General features: G+C 43.3%; 1 protein-coding gene across 2 annotated transcripts; it reads right to left on the bottom strand.

Annotated features, from left to right (window-relative positions):
* Window positions 1-1,147: 1,147 nt before the first annotated feature.
* On the bottom strand, window positions 1,148-6,151 carry LOC133710406 (dihydrolipoyl dehydrogenase 2, chloroplastic). Of its 2 annotated transcripts, none has more exons than XM_062136475.1 (15): window positions 5,616-6,151; window positions 4,738-4,884; window positions 4,518-4,652; window positions 4,237-4,345; window positions 3,971-4,095; window positions 3,391-3,516; window positions 3,230-3,310; window positions 2,915-2,977; window positions 2,748-2,822; window positions 2,571-2,649; window positions 2,379-2,479; window positions 2,078-2,191; window positions 1,862-1,975; window positions 1,574-1,645; window positions 1,148-1,399 (listed from the first exon to the last, which is right to left on the bottom strand). In XM_062136475.1, the coding sequence occupies exons 1-15, from the start codon at window positions 5,931-5,933 to the stop codon at window positions 1,184-1,186; spliced, it is 1,875 nt and encodes a 624-aa protein (XP_061992459.1). In that variant the 5' UTR covers window positions 5,934-6,151; the 3' UTR covers window positions 1,148-1,183. The 2 variants fall into 2 exon arrangements, with proteins under 2 accessions (XP_061992459.1, XP_061992458.1); XM_062136474.1 differs by having other exon boundaries at window positions 1,148-1,488; window positions 5,616-6,148.
* Between the last annotated feature and the right edge of the window lie 18,661 nt (window positions 6,152-24,812).

The following is a 24,812-nucleotide window of genomic DNA, read 5'->3' as shown; positions in this document are numbered from 1 at the left end:
TGGCAAAAGAAAAATGCAAATTGGGATTTTCAAAACCAATCAAAACAGCCTGCACTATTATAAAGCCTCTTTTTATGAATAATTGTAGTCTAAACTACAGAAACAAGCTTCTGTATGGTAAAATGAACGAAAATTCTTCTCCTTAGCCGTGCAGTCCTTTTTGACCCTAACCGCTTCCTTCTAGCGTATCAAGCTAAAGCTCGTCTGGCGGTGGCCTGCGTTAAATTCACGGTGTTGTTGCCGGATGGTTGCTATTTCCAGGCATTGTCTGTGGCTCTTTGGGTTTGCTGGACGGGCAGGGATGGCAGTGGTTGGTAGGCGCATCCGATTTCACTGGCGGCAAGGGCGATTGCGATGGTGGCAATTTCACGAGGTGGTGTCGACTTCCTGAGGGCGGCTTTGGCGGTAATAACCCTACTCCGGTCGGGTTTTCTGATGGGTAGTGTGACTTTGGCTAGTGGCGTCATATGGGAGATGCCGATGTTTCTGGAATTATAGCGACGAGGGTCGTGATGCCGTGTTTCATGTTGCAAGTGGTGGGATGGTGTTTTGGCCTGGTCAGCCTTGTTAGGCCTTGGCCTTGGCCTGGTACTCTCCATTGGGTCATGTTAGGCTGTATTTTTAAGTTTTTATTTTACACTGTTGTTATTTACAATGATTCTCTATTTTCGTAAGAAGAGTTATGCACTTATGTTGCCTGTAGGTTCTAGGCTTGCTAGTTTTTAGCGAGCGTAAGTCTACACTACTATAGTTTCTTTCACACCAAGTTAAAATTCTTTCTTGAGTATCACAATTCAGTACATTGACGAAGAGAAATTCAAGGTAATTTTCTTAGTGTAAGCTGAGATTTATAGCGTGTAGGCTTTTGAATATATGAAGAAGAATGTACGAGTGAATGGTACACTTTTTCCCTTACCTACTTGACCACAAATATAGGCACCTATATATACGGGCTTTATTTGTAAGTGCCGCGGGAGAGGAGAGGGAAAACCTCAAATCCAGTTTCTCTCTCCTCAATTCCTCACAGAGAGAGAGAGAGAGAGATTGAATTGAGTGGCATGATTTGTAATTTTATAAATAAGTTAAGCCCAAAACAGTTATTTTGCACTTAAATGGGGTGAGTGGAAATAAAAATATGTCCGTGGCGTAAGTAGAAATACATTGGCCAATTTTGTGCATTGGGTCAAAACCCCTTGAATAAATTCCCTATGTTTATGGCAATTAACTCATAAAGCCTCCATGTTATAACCATTAAACATATAAGTATCTCTTCAAGCCCTTTAACAAAACTACGAATCTCAACGACAGTTGATTCCCACAAGTCCCCTCTTTTCTCTGGGTGCTGATCTCTTCTGTCCTTCCTTGTAATTTTCCATGTAATTTGACTTTTTGAAACTTCCTATTACAAGCAAATATCTTCAAAATTTATACCGAGTATTGAGAACCTTAGACTGCGACTGCTTGAGGGCTAGAAACATGCTCTTTAACCTGCCCCAAGAATTAAAAAGATATGTGGGTAAAGACATACTGCAGATACGCAGCTTGAGGTGAAAACTGAATGTGAGCAACTCACCTTTGCTGACTTGAAAAGTTCATCAAGCACTTCAGACAAGGTAGGATGTGCATGGACAGCAAGTTTGAGATCCTGCAAAATCAAAGAGACGGTAAGTAAAATATATACAAACTCAACAACTTAGCTGTTTGAGGAACATTATTCCAAAGAAAAGTCTACAAACGAAGAGACGGTAAGTAAAATATATACAAACTCAACAACTTAGCTGTTTGAGGAACATTATTCCAAAGAAAAGTCTACAAACGAAGGTATGTGCATTAACACAGTAGCTTGAGGACAGTTGATTACTTGAATGCGTGTTCCCAATGCTATTGCATTGGATGCCTCGTGAATGAGGTCTGCAGCATGCAATCCAAAGATATGAACGCCAAGGATCTCTCCGTTATCTGGTCTGTATATCAACTGCACGAAAACAAAGCAGTACCAAGATTGTTAATAATCAAAATAGATAACAACCAAAAAGGACAATTCATTGACCACGCCAGCCATAAGACAGAAAATCACCTTAGCAAGTCCCTCTCCTTCATTTTCTGCTAGGGCCTTTGTGTTGGCCTTGAAGCTTGTCTTGGCAATATTTACTTCAAATCCCTCCTTCTTAGCCATCTCCCTTGCTTGGGGCTGCAAATAGTTATGTTTAGTTAAAACTATCAAACTTTATAGAAACCTACCAGATCTCTTATTTCACAACTAATCCTGGAGAAACTAAAAAGGAGAGTAAATCCAGGTACAATATCAAAAGCTCGCAACAAACACAAAATTTTGATAGATGTTTTACAATACACATGGCACTACAGAAAGTACTTACCTCTGTCAATCCAACCATACTGATTTCAGGATGGGTGAAGCAAGCCGCGGGGATGCTCAAATGGTTGAGCACGTGGTCTCTTCCTGTGACTTGTTCAACCACTGAAGGAAAATTTATGAAGAGAATTAATTTGAGTTTTGAGAGAGAGAGAGAGAACCATAGGAAAAACAAAGTTGGCTACACTATACCAACCTGAAATGCCTTGTGCACTTGCTGCATGAGCAAGCATCATCTTGCCGTTGGCATCACCAATGCAAAACAGGTGAGGAACCTGATATCCAAAATTCAAATTAGAAACAATTGATAGGGTCTGCGCTCATAAGGAACTCACAACATTAGGCCAAAAAAAAAAATGAATCCACAACCTACCAATTTGCCATTTGCATCTATTACTCTCATGCGCTCATCAACAGGAATAAAACCACGTTGTGTTGCTACATCAATCTGCAGAACAGCAATTTCAAAGATTATTGCTGCAATTTTTCTGAGAAAAATATAACTTAAAACCACAAAAGTAGTAAGTGAAGATGCCATACATTCTCCAATCCAAGACCGTGTGTGAATGGGGCTCTTCCGGTGGCAATTAATGCTGCATCTACCTGGGAGAGGAATAAAGTCAGGGCCCATAATAATTGTCTTACAAATAACCTTTTATGCCTACGAATGTGAATAGCATGTCAACAGGATCTAAAAGCAAAACACTCAGGTATCAATTTGGAATTCTAAACATATACCTCACTTCAAAACTAGGTTACGAGTAGACTAGTACATTAGCCCTGTAACGGTCTAACAGATGAATATACGATCATGATGAAGGTATATATCACATCAGTTCAAACACTATTAGTTACCTCTAGAGTATCTCTCGGTTCCTTAGTCTTTGCGTCAATTAGTTCAATGATGACTGGTTTCCCATCCTTTGCTGGGGTGATCTATAACAAAACAAAGAAGACATGAAAATTTGATACAACAATAAAGAGGAAAATATTCAGAAGAAAAGACAACCGGTTACCTTGCTTGCAAATACTCCAGTTTGATAGTCAATCCTTCGTGGATTTATTAGAACCCTTTGGGCTAACTTCCCAATCTCAGGATCAAAACCAGGCATAAGCTGATCCAAAGCTTCAATAAAAGTAACCTGTAGAATAGCTTAGTCAACTTGAATGCCTGTTGAGATAAGAACTGCCAAATCATACAAAACTATATCTAAGAAATTTAAAGTAAATAAAAGTTAGGTATGCCGTACAGAAGACAATCCGTAAAATTAAAACAAATAAAATTGTGCTGGAAGACTCAGAGAAAAGTTACAGATTGACCTGGTCAAGGTCTGTATTTACTGCAAGGCCTAAATCAAATTTCATTGTAACCTTTGTCTCAACCGGAAGGTGTGCCTCATTTCTTAGAGAGCAGTGGTAAAAATATAGACGACAGTAAGGAAGATGTGGTACATTTATCAAGGTTTTTATTGTTACAAGGCCCAAAGTCACCATTAAAAATAAATCATTTGCCTCAAACGGTAGATGTGCTCCTTTCTTTTGCACAGACTAAGTAAAAGTTCACAATATGAAAGTGAAAAATAACGAAAGAACTACCTCACTTCCAAGTGCTGTATACACATCACTGAACTCAAGGCCAATGTAACCACTTCCAACGATAGCAATCCAATCAGGAACAGACTCCAATTTGAGTGCATGGTCACTCGTAATCACAGTCTTCCCTGCATGTGCATTACACAGTCACTATCTATCCCTTAAACATGGTAACCAAGGGTCTCAAATCAATCAATTTACATGCCTTCTAAAACCAAACAGGCTTTGATCAACCATTGTATACATGGGAAGGGAAAGTATATTCTTACCATCGACTTCAATGCCCTTAGGAACAAAAGGAACAGAACCAGTGGCAATGATTATATTTTTTGCAGTTACTACTTTGTCCGATGCTCCAACTTTCACCTTTTGAGGGCCCTGAATTGTTTCATTAGAATAAATGTCAGAATAATTATGACGATTCCAGCACTTACAATATTGTAGATCGAATTAATGACAACCATGTTCTAACAAGCTCAGCATTGGATCAAAACTAGATTTATTGTTCAACTGAGGACCACAACTTTTGTTCATGTTGCGTATGACTTACCAGGATTGTACCAAAACCTGTTAATATGTCCACTCCAAGCGACTTCATTGAATTGGTCAAACTAGAACGGATTTTTGATGCAAGATTGTTTGCATGATCAGCCACTCCCTGTCTGTCATAACCAGCTGCTGAAACCTGTTGCAAGGCACAAAGAAGAACGGTAAGACACATAGGCTGTCACAACTAACAAATACATTACTACATGCATTTCGTGTTTTACCTGCAAACCCAAAGCCTTAAGGTGATGTTCATTTTGAAGCTCCCGCATCCGACCACTCACTGCAAGAAGAGCTTTAGATGGAACACATCCTCTATTAACACATGTTCCACCCACCACATCTCCCTCTACGATGGCGGTTTTCAGACCCTGCAATTGTTTCATTAAGAACCATAGTTAGCAAAAGAGGATCGTCAAGATACTAACTGTTACTAACCAAAGTAAGAGCAGGCAGATCATAGATCAATAATTCCGACAAAAGTATGATGTTATTGTCAGTGTGCAGTCAACTGATAACCACGATAGTTACTAAGTGACAATTATACATGTAATATATGTATCGATTTCATGCATGTAATACACAGTATGTATAGATTATACGGTATCAAACTACAAAGATTTCATAGCTAATGAATTTGTGAATGCACGTTGTGAGTGCATTTGATCGAACAACAACTTACAGTAGCAGCATAAGCCAGAAAGAAGTAATCATTGCTAGCTAATACAGTTACTAGGTTAGGGTTTAAGCTAGAAAAGCAACTGATCAGTGATAATCCAGCTGATTCCCAACCTCAGAGCCACAATTTCTTATCAAATTCTACGGCATCAAACTACAAATGTTTAGTAACTAATGTGATTCTTGCATGCACACTGTGACTGTATTTGATCGAATACAAAGCTCACAGAGGCAGAAGCAGACAGAAATTAACCATTTCTAGCTAATACAGTCTATTCAAGCAAAATCACACACGATCCAAGCTACTACGATCAGGTTTAAGCTAATAACAGCAACTAATCAGTAACAACTGAGCTAAATCCCAAGCTCAGAGCCACAATCTCTCAGCAAAATCCAAACGAGTGTCACTGTCAGAAAACCGTACCTTCTCGACGGCGTGGAGAGCAGCGCCGTGGCCGCCGACGCCGGCTCCGATGATGAGCAAGTCGTAGTCGAACGACTTCGGAGCGCTTCCATTACCAGACAAGGCCGCCGAAACCTTCTTGGACCGCGACGCCGCCGCGAGCCGGACGCGGTGCGAGTCGGACTGGCCGAGCGAGGAGAACCCGAAGGCCTCTCGCCGGAGACCGCAGAAGCGGAGATTGATCGGCTTGGAGGGAGCGAGAGGCAGCGTGGACTGAACGACGTAGTTTGATCTGGGAATGGTGGGGGAGAGAGTAGGGAGAGAAAGCGAGGCCTGCATTTTTGAGAGCGAGAGAGAAAAAGAAAGAGAGGGGGATCTAGGAAATGAGAATGAGAGGGGGATTGGGAAGGGTGGTTAATATGGGAATGGGAGTAAAGGAGAGCCTCGAATAGTCCGTAGAGGACTGAGGAGTTGAGAGTTAGTAGAGAAAGGGACGGAGATTTCAAAGCGCGGCGGATAAACTAGTCCCTGTTCTTTCTGGTTTTCTTTCTATTTTACAGCTATATTGATTTTGTTAGTTGTCCGACTTGTCCCCGATGCTAAAATGCGCATGGCGCCTATTGTTATGCTTGTGGTTGGAAATGTCGTTACTGGTAATTCTCGGTGAAAATCTAATCGGAGAAGTTTTAAGGAGGTAGAAGTTATAAATCATCTATGTGGTAATGTTACTGGTAATTCTCGGTGAAAATTTTAATCGAAGAAGAGATCTCAGTAATTTTTTTTTTTTTTTTTTTTTTTAAGAATAGAGATCTCGGTAAAATTAAAGAAGTAAAAGTTATGAAAGATTTTTATGGTGTGATTTGGGGTGAAAATCAATGTTGCCCTTCGGGTTTGAGAATGTTTGATGTAGTTCATGGTTTTGATTTTTTGGTTTGTGGAGGCTCTCTTTATTCTTCTATAGTTGTCTTTGACAAACTTATTGGGAGGTTGTCGTTTGATTTATGGAGGTTGAATGCGGGTCACGTTTGCATAGCTACTTTAATTTCTAACTTTTTTTTATTTTTTTGAGAAAATTATAAGTTTGTTTTAGGTTATCAGTTAATTGAAATAAATCTGTATTATTTTAAGCTATGGTTTCAAGTTTATTTTTAGTTGTCTTTTAGTAGGGATTAGTGTCTCAATCTGACATTTGGTCGTAGACTTCATATTTTTGTTAAGCAAAAGTAGACCCACTCCGCAAATCAAAAAACACGCTACATCATCAAGCTAGGTCCAGTAATGCAACATCAACAGTCGAGTTGAGTGTGCATTCCAAGTCATCGCCATGTCATAAAAAAAAGTAGGTCACATTTGAGCTACGTCATCAATTAGTTGTCAAAATTGATGAATTGGCCAATGGTTGGATTAGACTGATTAAATTGGTAAGCATAGGGACACTGTTAATAAAATTAAAATACTAAATGATTTTCATGTAAAAGCTCATGGTAATATATTGAATTCAGTCCTTATATGATTAAAATTTGTGTGTTTCTGTTGTTAATGTATTTGTGAGCCGCCCCACATGGTTTAATAGTTTTGGAAAATGTTGCAAAAGAGGGTGGTTGTCATTGTTGAAGTTGGATTTGATTAACATAACTCTAAAATGTTTGTTCTATATAACCCATCATATCATGTAACTGCTATGGTGAAAATTTTAGTTTTTTTTTTTTAAAGAGGGTCAATACGGCTGCACTTAAGCATTGATCATTAATGAAACTACAGAATACATTGAGGAGGGGAGGGGGCACATGATACTTGAACCTCATATTACAATAAGCATAAGGAGAAACGTCTCGATTTAATAATGAAAGTCTCTACAAAAAGTATATCATAACAAGCACCAATTAGCAAAAAGTGCACATATGACTACTTCATTTGTTTTACAAATGTGGTGACATACCAGAAAGTATATACTTACTTGAAGCCATAATATACTAATAAGATCAGTTTTCCCATTATGTTGTCACCGCAAAAAGAATCCGGTAACACTGAGTTTCATCCTGCTACTAGAACATTGCGACAATTTGATGAAGTAAGGAACTTGCCGCTTAACTAGGACAAACCAGGCACACAAGGTGTGCAGTCTGGGACATAGTCTACGTCGTCCTACCACAAAATCGTAGGGACTTATTGCTGACATAAAGCCATATCTAATTAATAGTAAAAAACAACATAAGTAAAAAGTAAAATACATTGGGCCTAGAACAAAAGGCCAGGCCCACTCAATTCTTAGCCTAAGCCCAAGCCGAGAACTAAAGTTGCCACCGTACCAGCGGCTCACTAGGATTCCCACTACCATCCTTACCCCTACCTCTGCTTTTCGAAAACCTGACCCGACCAACCAATCTTTGAAATGGGGCAGCTAGAAACCAATGTGCAACCATGACCACCCAAGCTAAAACAACCTCGACCAGCCCCCATGGCTGCCTCCAATCTAATCCGGCCAACCAGATCTGTCCCTTCCGACAAATTCGAGAAACGATGGGCTGTAAGGTCTTGCCTTGGAGACCACGACATCCTCCGCTAACCTATGAACCACCGCCCGTCTTTCCCACCTTCCTATCTGGAACCCACCAAACCAAACCCGATTCCGGCAACACCCAGTCTCCACTCTAGCAAGGTCTACTTAAGGACCGTCCCATATCGATCCTTACACCATCAAAAGCTTGTCTAATGATGTCACCACGAGGGCGTGCCGTAGGACAAGGTGACGAACCTGTAAAGAGAGCCAAGCGCAACGTAGATAGGTTAGGGTTTTTTTAGAGAGAGAGTCTAAGTTCTACCACATTTAACATTATATAAACAGAGAATTTTTAGCCTTTTTGTGTCATGATGTATGTTGTTGCTTTCTCTTGAAATTGGTTATTGTCCTCCCAGCCCCCTTCCTCTCTAATGTGTGAACTACATGCAAACATCATCCCAAGAAATTGGGTGTGAATGTTTGCCAACTTTGAGCTTAATATCACCAAACAACATCACCAATGTTTGCATGGTTATGTTGACAAATTGGTTTTCTCAAAACCATAGTGTAGTAGTTGAAAAGGCGAAGTGAAAAGAGAGAAAATACCCTAGAGAGAGAAAACTAGAAAACGTCGTTGGTAGTAGTAGGCGCATGTTCGATTGCGCCTCAGCATTGGCGCTTCTAGCTGGCCTCGCCGGTGCACAATGCGTGCGGCCGGACAGGCTGTGGTGTCGTTGGGCATGTATGCGACTCCCAGATCTGGGTGGACAGGTCTTGTTCCTCGTAATGCTCATGTGGAGGAGGTGATTGCACCAGATGCCGGTCTGTGGTTGAGAGGTGTGATCGGTGTCGGGAGGATCCTAAACGCTATGGTAGGATAGTGGGCAGCAACACCATGGATGAGGAGAATGGTGGAAATAAGTGGCCTGATATCAGGATTGGTGTTGCGATCTGGATGGAAGTAGGAAGATCTAGGATCGTAGAGGTGGATGGTGTTTGTCGCAGGAGGTCCAACGATGACAACAAATTGGTGGCGATGGAGGCCTGACATCAATGAAGGAGTGATGGGGGTGGTGGCTTGATGGTGTAGGCGCTCGCTTGAGCTGGGCTTATGAGAGGGATGCTAGCTAGTTTAGTCTGGGACTGGGCATTGCTGATGGACCATTTTAGGTCAGTGGGTCATTTTTGTTTGACTGGTCGTTGTTTAGGCTAGTCTTACTCAAAATTTTGTTTTAGTTGTTTAGTTTATTTCTTAGTTATTAAGTGTTTGATTCCAGTAAGTCCTTATATAGTTGTTGTAAGGAGAGTCAGGCTGAATGCTTGTAGGTGCACTCAAAGTGCCTTGTCTATTCTAGAGAGGAGACGAGTCCTTATCAAATGATCCTAATCTCCTAGTGGTAGGATGAAACAAAGTGTCGCCGGAGTATGTTCTGGTCCACAACATAGTGGGAAAGCAGATTTAATTGTTCAATGGCTTTGTATGAGCTTTATCTTTCCGGTATGTCACTGTTGTGAAGCAAATGGAGTTGCCCATATATCTAGTTTGTCAATGTCACACCTCGATTTTTAAAACAATTAAAAATCAAAATAATCTCACAATTATACTAGACGTGAATAGTTCAGTCATCAATACAAAATACCTGAAAAACTTTTTCTTTTTTAACCAAGTACAAACTGATGCCCTGAATACACAATGTCAATACAGACTCACTCTGTAGAGTCATATATTACATTACACAGGTTTACGAGTTAAGTTACAACAACAAAATAATAAGTAAATGCTCCTCAGAGCTCACTACACAACGGAAGTCTTAACAACAGTAAAGCCACAAAAATAGCTTCCTACCCGTACATCTGCTACTAGAACTCAGCTTCACCCGCGATTACCCTGACCTACAGGATTAACCCCTACACCATCGAATAATGCACCGGGTTGCCACACAACAAACCCAGTAAGCTTTTGAAAGCTTGTATGAGTAAACTCAAAGACAAAACCACACAACTCACACGAATAACGAGGAAAACCTTTCAACTCGAAGAAAATAACTCACACCAAAAGCATAAGGAATCCACTGATTCTGTTTGGCTCCAATTTTGTTGCAGCTGGTCAACAGTCTCTTTTCTGCGCGGGCGTGCCAGCACCGTCGGGTGCGGTCGTCGGGGGTGTCCCTTGACCTGACTTCTTTCAAACGACTGTGGACGAGGAGAGCACCAACCTCGTCGTGGGATTCTTTATGCCTCGTGGTGAGGACTTTTGCTAATCTTCTGCGTCACCAAATCGATACTCGACGTCGTAGATCGAGCAGAGCGAAAATCACCGGGAAGTGGGGAGAACTTGCTAAAGCGTGACTTTAGCTTCGCTGGGTTGCGAGGGCGTTACCCTTGCTTGGCTAGTTCCGTAACCGTTGTGGTCGCGGTACTACAATCGGCTCCTGAGGAGACTAGGACCGAAGTACGTTGACAGAGGGTTTGGTGGCACTGATAGTCAGCTCTTGAGGAGACTAGGACTTAGAGTGTGATCACCGATAAGAGAAAGAGAAGGAAAGGAGTTGCTCTTAGAGAGGTTTGCTCTAGAGAGAACTTAGATCATCTTAGAGATGTTTTGATGTATGAATGAGTGAATTGTTCTATGTTGTAGCCTCTATTTATAGGCTACCAAGCAACACTATTTGGCCTTAAACAACTCATAATGGGTTAGGTTTTAGCACTTAAACATTAATGGAATGTTAGGTTTTGAATACTTAAACACTTAATGAAATTTGTTAGGTTTAAGTCATTTTCTGCTCCCTTATCCCTCAATTTTTATCTCCACTAAGAACTCAGATTCAACCTTCTATTTCTTCATATGAAATGATCCACCATGAATGTAGATTATTGTGGTAAAATTAGAGAATTTATTTCCATGTGGTTGGGCCGGAAATGCTGCTGGACCTCTTACAGGTCCAGTTTCCAAGTTTTGCTTCTGCAGAAAATTGGACTGTTTGTTTGAAGGTTTTCCACTCCGAACGGGCTTTGGCACTCTTCATAAGAAATGATTCTTGGGCTGTCTAGAATGGATCTGCAGAGTTTCAGCTCATTTCGAGTTCATTTGGTCAGTCTGCCACCCCTCCTTCCTTGTTTAGCTCGGTTTCTCCTAGCCGAAGTAGGAAAATGTGCTAAAGTTGACTTTTCATGCTTCCATAGTAGGCTTTATTTAGCCTCTAAATATATATTTCGAACTTGTCGACAATATATAGCTTGAGCCACTGACATTGGCTCAATTTCTCCAAGACGTGCCTTGTCAGGCCAAAATGCTCATTTTGGGTCCAAACATTGCCCCCCAGACCTCGAAGTCAAAGGTCTCTGTCTTGACTGAAGAGGTCTTGAATCAGCACTGCTCTTATAATGTTGTTGCTCCAAAAGCCACTTTTATTGGCTTGACTGAAATTACTTGACTGATTCCATATTAGGCATATTAAATGCCTCTTGTATATGTGCCCAGGCCAAAACCAATGCCCTCTAAGTATATCAGAAAGTTCAAGCCACTGTTTAGGCAAGAACACAACTTTTGCATCCTCCGCGACACACAAATTTGAAACTCTTTTTGTATTTTTCTTTTTCTATTTTTTTTTTTTTTTTTTTTTTTTTTTTTTGTAGGCTAAATGGGCTTAATATTGTATATTGTTGCCCCCCTAGTGTTGCTAGGCATAGTGAAGAAATGATTATGGGCCTCAAAAACAGGCCTTCATGAATGGGCTTTACGAGTGTAGGAACACTAGAATTGTCCCCCATGTCTTATGCGAATAAACTGTCTATGACTCCTCCGAGTCCCAGACATTAGGAAAGTATTTCTTCAAGTATCTCCCATTGATAGGGTTATGATGGACATCTCCATCCAGGTCCTTCAGATGAAAAGCTCCTTTCTCTAAGATTTTATAGATGATGTACGGGCCTTCCCATCTTGGAGTCCATTTGCCGCGACCATCTAATTTTTCGCCAAGCGGGAGAACTGCTTTCCAAACCAACTCTCCTTCGCTGTAACTCCTTCCCCGCGGCCGCTTGTCATAGGCGCGAGCGACTCGTTGCTTTTCCATGACCAAATTATCTAAAGCCTCCAAGCGCTTTTCGCTAAGGTCTTCATGTTCCTGCCACATAGCCTGAACGTAGTCTTCTCCAATGAGATGATGTTGCTCTTGAACTCGTAATGATTGGACGTTGACTTCCAACGGCAGAACCGCATCATGGCCAAACATCAAAGCATAAGGTGTTGTTGCGGTGGGATTCCGCTTAGAGGTGCGGTAGGCCCAAAGAGTTTCATAAAGTGTCTCATGCCACTATCGTGGATTAACTTCCAACATTTTCTTCAGCAAATTGATAATGATCTTGTTGCTGGCCTCTGCTTGACCGTTAGACTGAGCATAATATAGACTGGAATGGATGAACTGTATTCCCCATTCTCTTGCCAGTTTATCAACTTCACCACCCATGAAAGCTGCCCCCCGGTCCGAAACAAAAACTTCTGGGATCCCAAATCTGCAGATGATGTTTCTGAATAGGAATTGTCGCAACGTGCCACCAGATGCTTCCTTCAAAGGTTCTGCTTCAACCCACTTTGTAAAGAAATCAGTTGCGACGATGATGAACTTGTGTTGAAGTGATGAATGTGGGTGAATCATCCCAATTAAATCCAACGCCCATCCTCTTGCGGGCCAAGGCTGTATAATGGGCTGCATTGGAATATTAGGAACATGCTGGACCGGCCCATGAGCTTGGCAGTCCAAACAACCTTTAGCGAACGCGATACAATCCTTCAAGATACTGGGCCAAAAATATCCATGTCGTCTGAGCAACCATCGCATCTTTGGACCTGCTTGGTGGGCGCCACAAATGCCAGAATGAACTTCGAGCATGAGTTGTTTCGCTTCGTGGCCATAAACACATCTGAAATCCACGCTATCTTCTCCTCGTCTGCGAAGTTCATCACCTCTGAGGAAGTAGTTGAGGGCAAGATAGCGAATCCTTCTATCCGTGGCCTGATCAGGATGCTTGAGATAATTGATCAAAGGGATGCGCCAATCCACGTCAATGGATTCCAAGGTCGCGACTGAGGTATGATCTGGAGGATCTCTTCTCGCCATCCAAGAAGGAAGCGTGCGACGCTCGACTTTAAGGATTCTCTCCCGCACGCCATATCTCAATGTTACCCCTGTTGCCAGTTGGGCCAACTCGTTCGCTGCAAAATTTCGCTCGCGAGGAATGTGCTCAAGATGTATGTTATCAAACTGGTCCAACATGTCTAATGCCCTGTTCCAATAAGGAACCAACGTGAAGCTATTGCATCTGAACTCGTTACACAACTGATTGATAACCAAGAGAGAATCGCCAAGTATTTGTACATCTCCGATTCCCATTTCCAGTAGTACTTCTAGGCCTATAATGAGGGCCTCATACTCTGCTTGGTTATTGGTACACTGGAACTCCAACTGGAAAGAGTAGGAAAATCGATCGCCGGCCGGGTTTTCCAAGACAACCCCTGCTCCTGCTAGCGTATCTGTTCTTGACCCGTCAAAATATAACACCCAGGGCTGGAGTGAGACTGTGTCTTGATGCAGTATAGCGTACTCTGGTACGCACGCCAAATCTGGGCGATCTAAAGTTGTGGCAGCGACCTCTAAATCTCTAACCGCGGGGACATCCAGCATAGGGTGATGTGCCAGAAAGTCCGCGATGGCTTGCCCCTTTACTGCTTTCTGTGGGACATACTGTAGTGAGAATTCTGATAAGGCGAGCACCCACTTGCCAATACGGCCTCTCAAGATAGGTCGCGATAGCATATATTTGACTAGATCGGTTTGAGCAATGATGCAAGTAGTAAAGGACAACATGTAATGCCGCAACTTGCATGCTGAGAAGTATAATGTAAGACACAGCTTTTCCATTGGAGTGTACCTTGTTTCGCAATCTGTGAGTGTCCTACTGAGGTAAAAGATGGCATGTTCAACACCATTTGCATCATCCTGAGCGAGGAGGCTGCCAATAGAAGCCTCAGCTGCTGAAACATACAACTTTAATGGAAATCCCGCTCTAGGAGGAACAAGCACTGGCGGGCTCACCAGATAGGCCTTGATTTTGTCGAAAGCCTCTTGATGTTTAGGTTCCCACACAAACTCATTCTGTCCTTGCAACTTCAATAGTGGTGAAAACGGATGGATTTTGCCTGAAGAGTTAGAAATGAATCGTCGCAAAAAGTTGATCCTACCCAGTAGTCGCTGTAACTCTTTCTTCGTTCGCGGGGGAGATGCATTGATGACCGCGTTTGCTTTATCCTCAGGGACCTCAATGCCTCTTTGATGGACAATGAATCCCAGGAAATCTCCTGCCTGAACTCCAAAAACGCACTTGGCGGGATTCATCTTGAGCTTGTGTAGCTGCATGCGCTTGAAAACTTTTCTGAGATCTGTGAAGTGATCTCCACTTTTCTTAGACTTCACGACAACGTCATCAATGTAAACCTCTAAGATCTTCCCAAGTATGTCGTGGAAGATCAGGTTCATGGCTCTCTGATATGTTGCTCCTGCATTCTTCAGTCCAAAAGGCATGACCACATATTCAAAAACTCCTGTAAACCCAGGGCAGCGGAATGCGGTCTTGTGTCTATCTTCTTCCGTGACCGGAATCTGGTGATATCCCGCTGTACCATCCATGAAAGACAACAGTTCATGCCCTGCAACTGCATCTACCAACATGTCCGCAACAGGCATGGGGTAGACGTCTTTAGGTGTAGCCAAATTAAGGTCTCTGTAATCTACGCAGATCCTTATCTTGCCATTCTTCTTGCGAACAGGCACTATATTGGACAGCCACTTATTGTACTTAGCTACCCTGATAATGCCCGACTTGTACATCTTTTCGACTTCCTCTTTGACCAGAACTTGGGTCTCCGAGTTCATTCTTCGCGGCTCTTGCTTCACAGGCCTCTTATCAGGCAGCGTTGGTAGTTGGTGGCATACCAAGTCTGGTGATAGGCCTGGCATGTCCTCGTATTTTTCCGCGAAGCAGTCCTTGAATTCCAGCAATAATTCGACGAGCCTCTGTTTTTCGCTAGGCTCTAAGTAAGTGCTGATAGCCACTTCTATAGGCTCATCAGTTGTTCCCAGATTGACCTTTTCAGTAGGGTCCCTAACCTTCGGAGGTGTGTCATCCAATGCCGCTGGAGCAAGCTGAATCTCTTCTTCCTCCTCTTCTTGGTCCGTGAACTCTTCATTAACAATTTCTAAAGTCGCGACTCGATCATAGGCCTCTTTTTCCAACAAGTATGAGGATAGCCTCTCATACAAGGAATGAACGGCCTCCACCTCTTCCTCCATGAGTTCGTGATCCATTAATTAGCACTTGGAGATGGCACCGCATATCCAGGCCTTTCGAGGTCGTTTTTTGCGACCGCGAGCCCCCATTGTGCCAATTCAGAGGTCGTCACCCCTGTGGGGCGGCCCTTATCATCAATACCAACGACTTGTAAAGGAGAGATTGGTTCTAGGTAATACCTTGCGTCCAAGTAGTTGGCGGATACCGAAAAAGGTCGCGGGTCTGCTTTAACAATTTCTGCCTTGTCCGCGACTCTGTCCCATATGATCAGCTCCTGATGAAGGGTAGATGGGACACAATAACTCCTGTGGATCCAGTCGCGGCCCATAATTGCGCTATATGCCGCATAGCAATCTGTAACAAAGAAAGCGTAAACCCCTTCTGCTGGACCCACCTTGACTCGTAGGAAAATCAAACCCAATGTTTTGGTCACAGTCCCCGCGAAGTTCTTTAGCGTAAGGGAAGTGGATTGGATCTTCTCTTTCTTGATCCCTAGTAGATGCATGGTTCTGGTAGTAATGACATTCACAGCCGCGCCGGTATCAACCATTATCTTACTGACCTTAGTCCCATTCATTTCTGCTGTGATATACAAAGGTCGCATGTGTTGCACCATGGCGGGTGTGGGTCTTGTGAAGCTCATGAAGAAACCCTTGCTGTTAGCATCTTCAGTCTCAAGGAACACTGCTTCTTTCAACTGCGTTGTTGCGGCTGAAGTGATCTGCAACTGTTGTTCTCCAATCGCGTCAGCTTCTACGCATTCCTGTGCAGCAACTGGTAAGGCATACTTAGCAGGGAGCACATAAACCATATTGCAATAGGTATCCACCATTTCTGTTTCGTCCATGTCATCATCAAGATTGAGCTTGGGTTCATCCGCTGGGATTTCGGTGTTGAACAGTTTAGCTATGAAAGCATCCCATGATTCTTCTGCGGGAATTACCGCCTTGGCTTGTTCGTGCTCCTGTACTATGGGAACCTGGTTCAGCGACTCTGAAATTTGTTTCGCCGCTGGCACTTCCTTTGGGAGAGCTTGAACTTTCTTAGGCCTCCACTGCACAGTCGCGGACCGATTGTCTTTGCTCCCCAGCCTGTCAAATATTGAAGGCTCGCTATCTCTTCCTTCGAGAGATATTCTCCGCCAAACGCTAGGTTTGCGGGTTGGTGGTGATTCTCGCTTCGCGGGAGCTAGGGACTTCTCCTGACTTTCCTTCTGGCGAGCGCTGGTGTTTGAAGCTCGTTGCGACATCTTAGGAAGCCGCTGGAGAACCCGCGGGGCGATGAACCTTTTGGAGGTCAGTGCCTCCACCTGTCTCTGGTATTCTTCTGGAGATCTCAACAACTGCGATGGTTTAATCAACCCCTGATCCAGCGCTTCCAAGGTTCGCTTTGCTTCTCCAAACCTCCGCTGGAGTTTTCTCTTCCTTGAAGAGCTCATTTCCACTGCCTTGCCCTTCTTCTGGGTATACCATCTCCCTTCTTTGATAGTGGACGTCGGCACCGGAGGAATATACGGTCTAGTCATAACGTCTGACCGCTCGTTTGCTCTTTCTTCTTCCCTCCCAACCTTCAATTTCTTGAACAAATTAGAGTCCCTTGGAGAAGAAGTTCCTGACCCAGCGTGCATTCTAGGACTACCTGGTTGGAAGCTTCTAGAATGTGCTGGTAACTTTATTGGTGGTAAAGTACCAAAGCGAACGGTATGTCCTTCCTCTTCGTGCAACGCCTGGATATCACATTCCTCCTTGCACCTTGAACATAGCACGACAGGTGGAGCCGGCTTTGATCTCCGCTTCACGGACTGCTCCATCACCTTTTCTAAGCCCCCAGTGGTACGATTTGGGCTCAGCCTCTGTTGATCCTTTATGTCCCAAATTACGTCAACCATGTTGATTCCAGTGTCTGGGAAAGGATCCAAATCTACCAGCGCCGCAGCTGTTGCTGGCGCTTCTACCTGTAAGCTACCATTATTCAACCAGATCTGAATCTGATCTTTCAACCTGACACAGTCGGCTGTGTTTTGATTCCACAAATTGTGGAGCTTACAGTATTTTTTCCCCCTTAATTGCTCCGGTTTGGGGAATGGTCCGAAGTCGGTCTTCACCATCTTCGCAGTGATCATCTCTTCTAAGATCTCATGAGCTTTATTCGCATCATAAGTGTAACTTGCGAATTCAGGTTTGGTGAAGACCACCGACTTGAGTTTCATTGGCTCTTTACACAGCTTCAGCTGCTTTAGCGTTGACGCCTTTTTCCCAGTGAGCTCAAGCGCTGCTACCTCGTCCTCTTCGGACTCTTCAGCTTCTGCCAGTCCGGATTCCTCACACCTATAGTAAGGATCAAAGGAACCTGAGTAGTGGTTCACTGCTGCCACAGTCCTCCGTTTCCCCGGAATATATGTCCCTTTGGAGGAGTTCTTCACAGCGTCCATTTCTCTAAGCAAATGCTCAAAGCTTCCTACTTCTGTGATCAGTTCCCCCATAGAATTGAACATGCTTCCATGCTGCTTCTTGCGTTGGCGAGGCTCTAAGCCTTTGATTGCCAACTTTACCAGCTCTTTCTCCGGAAGAATCACGTTCAGCTTCCCTTTTTGGATCTGGAAACGCTGAAGGTATGCAACAGCGGATTCAGTTGGCTGCTGAGCCATCTGAGTAAGTGAAGCCAGATCTACTTCCGGCTCGATAGTCCCGAAGGTTTCTTTAAACAACTTTTCCATCGCGGGCCAACTCGCGACAGATCCTGGTTGTAGCTTAGTGAACCAGGTGAAGGCAGACCCTGGCAAAGAAGTGGCGAAGATATTACACTTCAGGTTGTCATCGTTCTGGTACTGGCCACACTGTACTCGAAACCTGACCAAATGGGCCGCGGCACTTTCGACTTCCTCTCCCGAGAAAGTAGAGAACGTGATGTTCTTATATCCCCTAGGATAAGGTGAGTTCATAATGTGCGGTGGGAAAGGCCCGTGATAGGCCTCCTCCAAGTTAGGCCTCTGGTTCGCGGCCCTAATCATCTCCTCTACCTCTTCTCGTCGCACATAACCTGGGCCAGGAGGAGGAGGTGCAGCCACTGTCTGATGGGCCGTTTGCACATGAGGCACCGCGTGGCTAGTAGTTGCTGTTCCATCTTCCAGGCGAACGACCCGGGGAATACTGGGCTGTTGAAGAGTAATCGCTGGTGCGGACACATCCTTGGCCAAAGCAGTGATTTTGATTGGAGTGCCCGTCTTATCAATCCCATAATAATTCCCTGGGAGCTCTTGGTAGACATTCTCTGCCCCATCACTATCATACTGAGCAAAAACAACAGGATCAGCCAGGGTACCGTCACCGAATTTTAGAGTTTTGCTCTTTTGCCCAGTCGATGGTGTTGCTGTGTCTTTGCCACCAATCAACAACGCTTTGTCCTTGGTTTTGGTAGACATTGCGGTGGCAGCTGCAGAGGGTGTGACAATACTGCTGCTAGCCTTCTCGCGGGCATTAGGCGGAATGTACTTGCCGGATGCAGAGAGTTGGTCAAGGGAACCGAGGATGGCGTTGGGATCTCCCAATGCTTTATTCAGAACCTCCTTGGCATGTCCCAATTCGGCTTGCTGCATGGCAACTTGGGTCGCGAGATTGGACCCCTTTTTGCACACTGCCGCGATGTCAGCTGCAGTATCTTTGCTTTGTGTGTTAAAGGTGTTAACAGCACTCAGAAGCTCCTTATATTGCGTGAGATTCGTGTCAGCAATCTTATCTGCGTGAATCCTGGCTTCATTGGCAAGATTTTGTGCATGCTCCTCAGCCTTCTGGGCATTCTCGTTCATTCGTCGATCGTAATCGCGAAGCCGCTGCTCAGTCCTCGCAATTGACGTGGCCAGGTGCCTCCTATAGTTGTCGCTGTTGACCGTAAGGATGCGGAGTCGTTCATCGATGCTAGCATCCTCTGGGATGACGAGGGGGGTGAACTCATCGCTCTCAATTGTTTCGCTAACCGCAGCAACTACTGTGGTAACGGGGACATTGGCCACCTTGCTAGTAACAGAATTCTTGTCCTCAGTAGCGGGCGGCTGACTTCCTCCCTGCTCAGTTGACATGTCTGGTGATTGCAAGTTGAGAGAAAATCTTTGAGTTACTTGTTCTTCAGAAAGACCACGACAGTCTACACGAGAGTGCGGGCTGTAACGGGAGGTCTTGTGTTTCAGGCAGTTGACGTAAACCCTTTGGTAAGGGTTATCGTCTGACTTCCCAATGGTGAATATCTGGCCGTATGCTGTATCTGATGTCCCACTGGGCGTGCCAAAATGTTTGGCTCCAATTTTGTTGCAGCTGGTCAACAGTCTCTTTTCTGCGCGGGCGTGCCAGCACCGTCGGGTGCGGTCGTCGGGGGTGTCCCTTGACCTGACTTCTTTCAAACGACTGTGGACGAGGAGAGCACCAACCTCGTCGTGGGATTCTTTATGCCTCGTGGTGAGGACTTTTGCTAATCTTCTGCGTCACCAAATCGATACTCGACGTCGTAGATCGAGCAGAGCGAAAATCACCGGGAAGTGGGGAGAACTTTCTAAAGCGTGACTTTAGCTTCACTGGGTTGCGAGGGCGTTACCCTTGCTTGGCTAGTTCCGTAACCGTTGTGGTCGCGGTACTACAATCGGCTCCTGAGGAGACTAGGACCGAAGTACGTTGACAGAGGGTTTGGTGGCACTGATAGTCAGCTCTTGAGGAGACTAGAACTTAGAGTGTGATCACCGATAAGAGAAAGAGAAGGAAAGGAGTTGCTCTTAGAGAGGTTTGCTCTAGAGAGAACTTAGATCATCTTAGAGATGTTTTGATGTATGAATGAGTGAATTGTTCTATGTTGTAGCCTCTATTTATAGGCTACCAAGCAACACTATTTGGCCTTAAACAACTCATAATGGGTTAGGTTTTAGCACTTAAACATTAATGGAATGTTAGGTTTTGAATACTTAAACACTTAATGAAATTTGTTAGGTTTAAGTCATTTTCTGCTCCCTTATCCCTCAATTTTTATCTCCACTAAGAACTCAGATTCAACCTTCTATTTCTTCATATGAAATGATCCACCATGAATGTAGATTATTGTGGTAAAATTAGAGAATTTATTTCCATGTGGTTGGGCCGGAAATGCTGTTGGACCTCTTACAGGTCCAGTTTCCAAGTTTTGCTTCTGCAGAAAATTGGACTGTTTGTTTGAAGGTTTTCCACTCCGAACGGGCTTTGTCACTCTTCATAAGAAATGATTCTTGGGCTGTCTAGAATGGATCTGCAGAGTTTCAGCTCATTTCGAGTTCATTTGGTCAGTCTGCCACCCCTCCTTCCTTGTTTAGCTCGGTTTCTCCTAGCCGAAGTAGGAAAATGTGCTAAAGTTGACTTTTCATGCTTCCATAGTAGGCTTTATTTAGCCTCTAAATATATATTTCGAACTTGTCGACAATATATAGCTTGAGCCACTGACATTGGCTCAATTTCTCCAAGACGTGCCTTGTCAGGCCAAAATGCTCATTTTGGGTCCAAACAGATTCAATTTAAGGAAGCAACACACACCAATCCCGAAGAAAACCTTTCAACTCAAGGAAAAGAAACACACACCATGATTCCTTAAAAACCCAATATTCTTTTTCCAAAAGAAACAATACAAGTCACACTTTGACAAAATCATATAAAATGTTAACCTAACAAATCAATATGAAAATCCGGTCCAACCTGGACAATAAAACTCAAATAAGCAACTCACGCAATGAATCCTTCTAAAACTTAACACATTTTCCCAAAATGACAATACAACAAGTTACCCTGTGACAAAATCATATAAAATGAACCTATGATACTTTGGTCCAACCTGGACAAAAATATGTACCCAGGAGTTGTAAGTAACCTACTTAGATCCATGAGATACTATGGCAGACAGACTAGAGCTCTAACTGATTGTAACCACTTACCTGGCCAAAGGCGTGATTCCCAATATATTGCATGAGGTCACAACCTGCAACCCCGAATCCTTAGGCCAACCTGACCCTTAGATCAAAACATCAAACGAGTCACATTGGACCCAAAATGTTACCCAAATCTCAAAAGAAGAAATCACAACCTATGACTTCCAAATCCTCAGACCACCGGTCGTCAAATCAAAACATTTAAAATGGTCACATCGAACCTGAAATTATTACCCAAAACTCAAAAGAGAAATCACAACCTGTGACTCCCAAATCCTCAAACATGTTTCAAAACAATAGAAAATATCATTTTCCACAAGGACTAAATACTGTTTAGTCCTTGAGCTTTTGACCAAAAAACACTTCAGTCCCTGGCATTTTAATTTCACACGTTTAGTCCTTGTACTTCTCAATTTTGGACCAATAGGTCATTTCTGTCACTCTCCGTCCAAAACCTCCGTTAAATAGCTGACGTGGCAACGTTTTCCCTCTAAAATGTCTATTCTACCCTCACTTATCTTTTTTTTTTCCTTCTGTTTATCTCTTTTATGTTTCTTTTCTTCTTTTTTCGTTTTTTGTCAATCGGTTCATCTCTTCTTCTTCTTCTTCTTCTTCCCTCTTCCAGCTATCTCTTCTCCAGAACCCTCAACACGAGACAGAGCTGCAACCTTCCCCTTCTCCTTCAAAACGCTAACCATCTCGCTCACCCTAAACCGTAATCAACCGAATCCTTCTCACCCGAACCTCAAACCGTAGTCCCTTCTCAACCACCCACTCCTCGATTCGCTCGTTCTCCTCCACACCCTACTGGATCGTGAAGCCAACTCCACAGCGCACGCAAGACGATGCCTCCGAGGACCTGCACCTCTCCAGTGTCCTCATCCAAGACGAGGACGACGCCCTCGAGGTTTGATTCTTTTGTGGTTGATTTAGGGATTAAGGGTTTTAACTTGGGTTGTTTTGGATTGGGTCTCGATTTGAGAGTGGGGTAATGGTGTTTATGTTTTGGGTATATGGCTTGCCTTTGATTCTCTGTTTTCTAAAACTCTGTGATTTGGGTATATGGGTCTTCATCCAAGACTCTGTGATTTGGGTATATGGTGTTCTCATCTAAGACGAGGCCGGTGTTGGAAACGCTACAGATGAGGTCGTAGGGGGTGGAGCAGAGGACGGCGTGGGGGGTGGAGCTGGAAGAAGGAAGAAGGAAGAAGGAAGAAGAAGAGATAAATAGATTGACCAAAAAAAAAAAAAACCCCAGATCGGATCATCTTCACCCCAGATGGATCATCTTCTCTCTCGGCCTCAATTTCCAGTTCGAATTGAGCTCAAAACAGCTGCTCCACCGTAGAGCACTCATCCACCCAAAAATTTATTTATGATAATCTAACCTTGTTGCTGATTTGAGTTTTATGATGGTAAATGGTATTGTTGTTCAAATTTGTGATTGAATTAGGCTTTGAACTGTATTTTGTGTCTGTTGTTTTCGATTTCGATTGCTTTTGGGGGTTTTGTAATGGTGAATGGTGTTGTTATTGATGAGATTGCATTAATATGATGTCCTTATCGTTCTCAATTATGCTAACATATATGTTGTATATGAATCAGTCCCTTCGATGTGGGTATAGAGGACAAGAAGAAGAGAGAGGAGGAAGGGAGGAAGATTGAGTAGGTGAAGGAGGAGAGAGAGGAAGAAGGAAAAAATAAAAAATAAAAAAATATATATAATTATAAAAAAAAGGAAGTGAGGGTAGAATAGACATTTTAGAGAGAAAACGTTGCCACGTCAGCTACTTAACGGAGGTTTTGGACGGAAAGGACCTATTGGTCCAAAATTGAGAAGTACAAGGACTAAACGTGTGAAATTAAAAGACCAGGGACTGAAGTGTTTTTTAGTCAAAAGCTCAAGGACTAAACAGTATTTAGTCCTTTTCACAATATATTGTTTCCCGAAAGTTATACCCTAAAACAATAAATGAACCGACTCACACATATTGCTTGTATCACAACAAAATCACCGATACACATATATTTCACGTATATATATATATATATATATATATATATATATATATATATATATATATATATATATATATATATATATATATATATATATATATATATGACACACACACACACGTAGTCATTCACTCATGAATGTCACTAATACTAACTATAGTTTGCAGTTAAATAAATAACTCCTAAAACGATAAGGTAATTCCGTTCGTAAATGAACATTGTGAGATTACTCGCCTCTGAATTTCACTGCGTCTTCTTACAGAACCGAGATAACACAATCACAAAATATTCGTCCAAGACAACTTGGTCAAGTACCTAATCACATACTGTCTCATCTCAGTACACGAAACACAAAGCGATTAAACATTCGAAACCACCCAAAGTATCCAGAACACTCTTATGATCAATATGTCAAGACAACAAGTCGATCCAACAGTCAGATCCTCACGGATCGAAAACCGAGCGAATCGAAATCGCTAAAAAACCCTAACATGCTTATACTATCTCCAAATGCCACGAACCATATATCAAAACGCTCGTATTGACAAGTAGATGAAAATTGGTGAAAGAAACTGCCCCAAACATCACCAGATGCTCTACCACACGCCGTCACAGACGGCTCCACGTGCATCCCACGTGCCGCCGTGCCAAACTCAAAATTAGCAAGATCCAACTGTCCAAAATGGAGTTTACACAACAAGGATCAACTTTAATACCTGGAGCAAAGCCTAACTCGGCCCAGATCGCCGCTGCAAGCCAAAAACCACTGTTTACCGTGAGTTGATGCTCATTTAGTGGAAATCGATCAACCAAACCTTCAAGGATCGAAAGAGAACGCTGCTAGGAGAAAAACAAGACCAGCTTCAAGCCCCGCAGTTGTCGGAGATCGGAGAACCGATCGAGTCAGTAAACGTCAAACTTCACAGCCTCGATCAGTCGTGCTCGGTGTGATTCGCCGCTGGAGACCACCGTAGGGAGGACCAGAAGGAGGAGGCGAACAGAACTGGGTCGGTGCAGTGGCTTGGGGTCGCCGGAAAAGGAAACGGTGACCGAGTCTGTTTTCCGGTTTGGGTTGGGTCTGCCGGAAGCTAGGGAGAGAATGGTTTCTGAAAATTTCTGGAATCCTTCCCGATTTGGAAACTTTCGATTTTTGTGAAATATTTCCGGAAATTCCCTATTTATACTAAATTTCTGAAAATAGAAATAACTTTCGCTGACCATAACTTTCTCCTATGAAGTCCGATTTACACGAGCCACATGTCCACAAACTCGTATCGACGTGCTCTACAACTTTCGTGAAGAAAGTTTTCGGAGAAACTTAACAAATAAAAAGTCAACTCCTTGATCCCTCGAAAATAAAGCGTTTCAAGTAATTATTCGTCCGAAACACTTCCGCTCCATCTACAACCCACGAAATCGTCCC

The sequence above is a fragment of the Rosa rugosa genome, chromosome 5 (genome assembly GCF_958449725.1).
Source record: "Rosa rugosa chromosome 5, drRosRugo1.1, whole genome shotgun sequence".
Taxonomy (NCBI): domain Eukaryota; kingdom Viridiplantae; phylum Streptophyta; class Magnoliopsida; order Rosales; family Rosaceae; genus Rosa; species Rosa rugosa.
The sequence above is the reverse complement of the archived record's forward strand: the minus strand, read 5'-3'. Positions and strand labels throughout refer to the sequence as shown.

Excerpts from the sequence above, each read along its gene's own strand:
- LOC133710406 (XM_062136475.1), bottom strand. The coding sequence starts at position 5,933 with ATGCAGGCCTCGCTTTCTCTCCCTACTCTCTCCCCCACCATTCCCAGA. Across the intron at positions 2,823-2,914 it reads ACGGTCTTGGATTGGAGAAT|ATTGATGTAGCAACACAACG; the intron begins GTATGGCATCTT and ends GCTGTTCTGCAG. Across the intron at positions 2,650-2,747 it reads TAGATGCAAATGGCAAATTG|GTTCCTCACCTGTTTTGCAT; the intron begins GTAGGTTGTGGA and ends TTTGGATATCAG.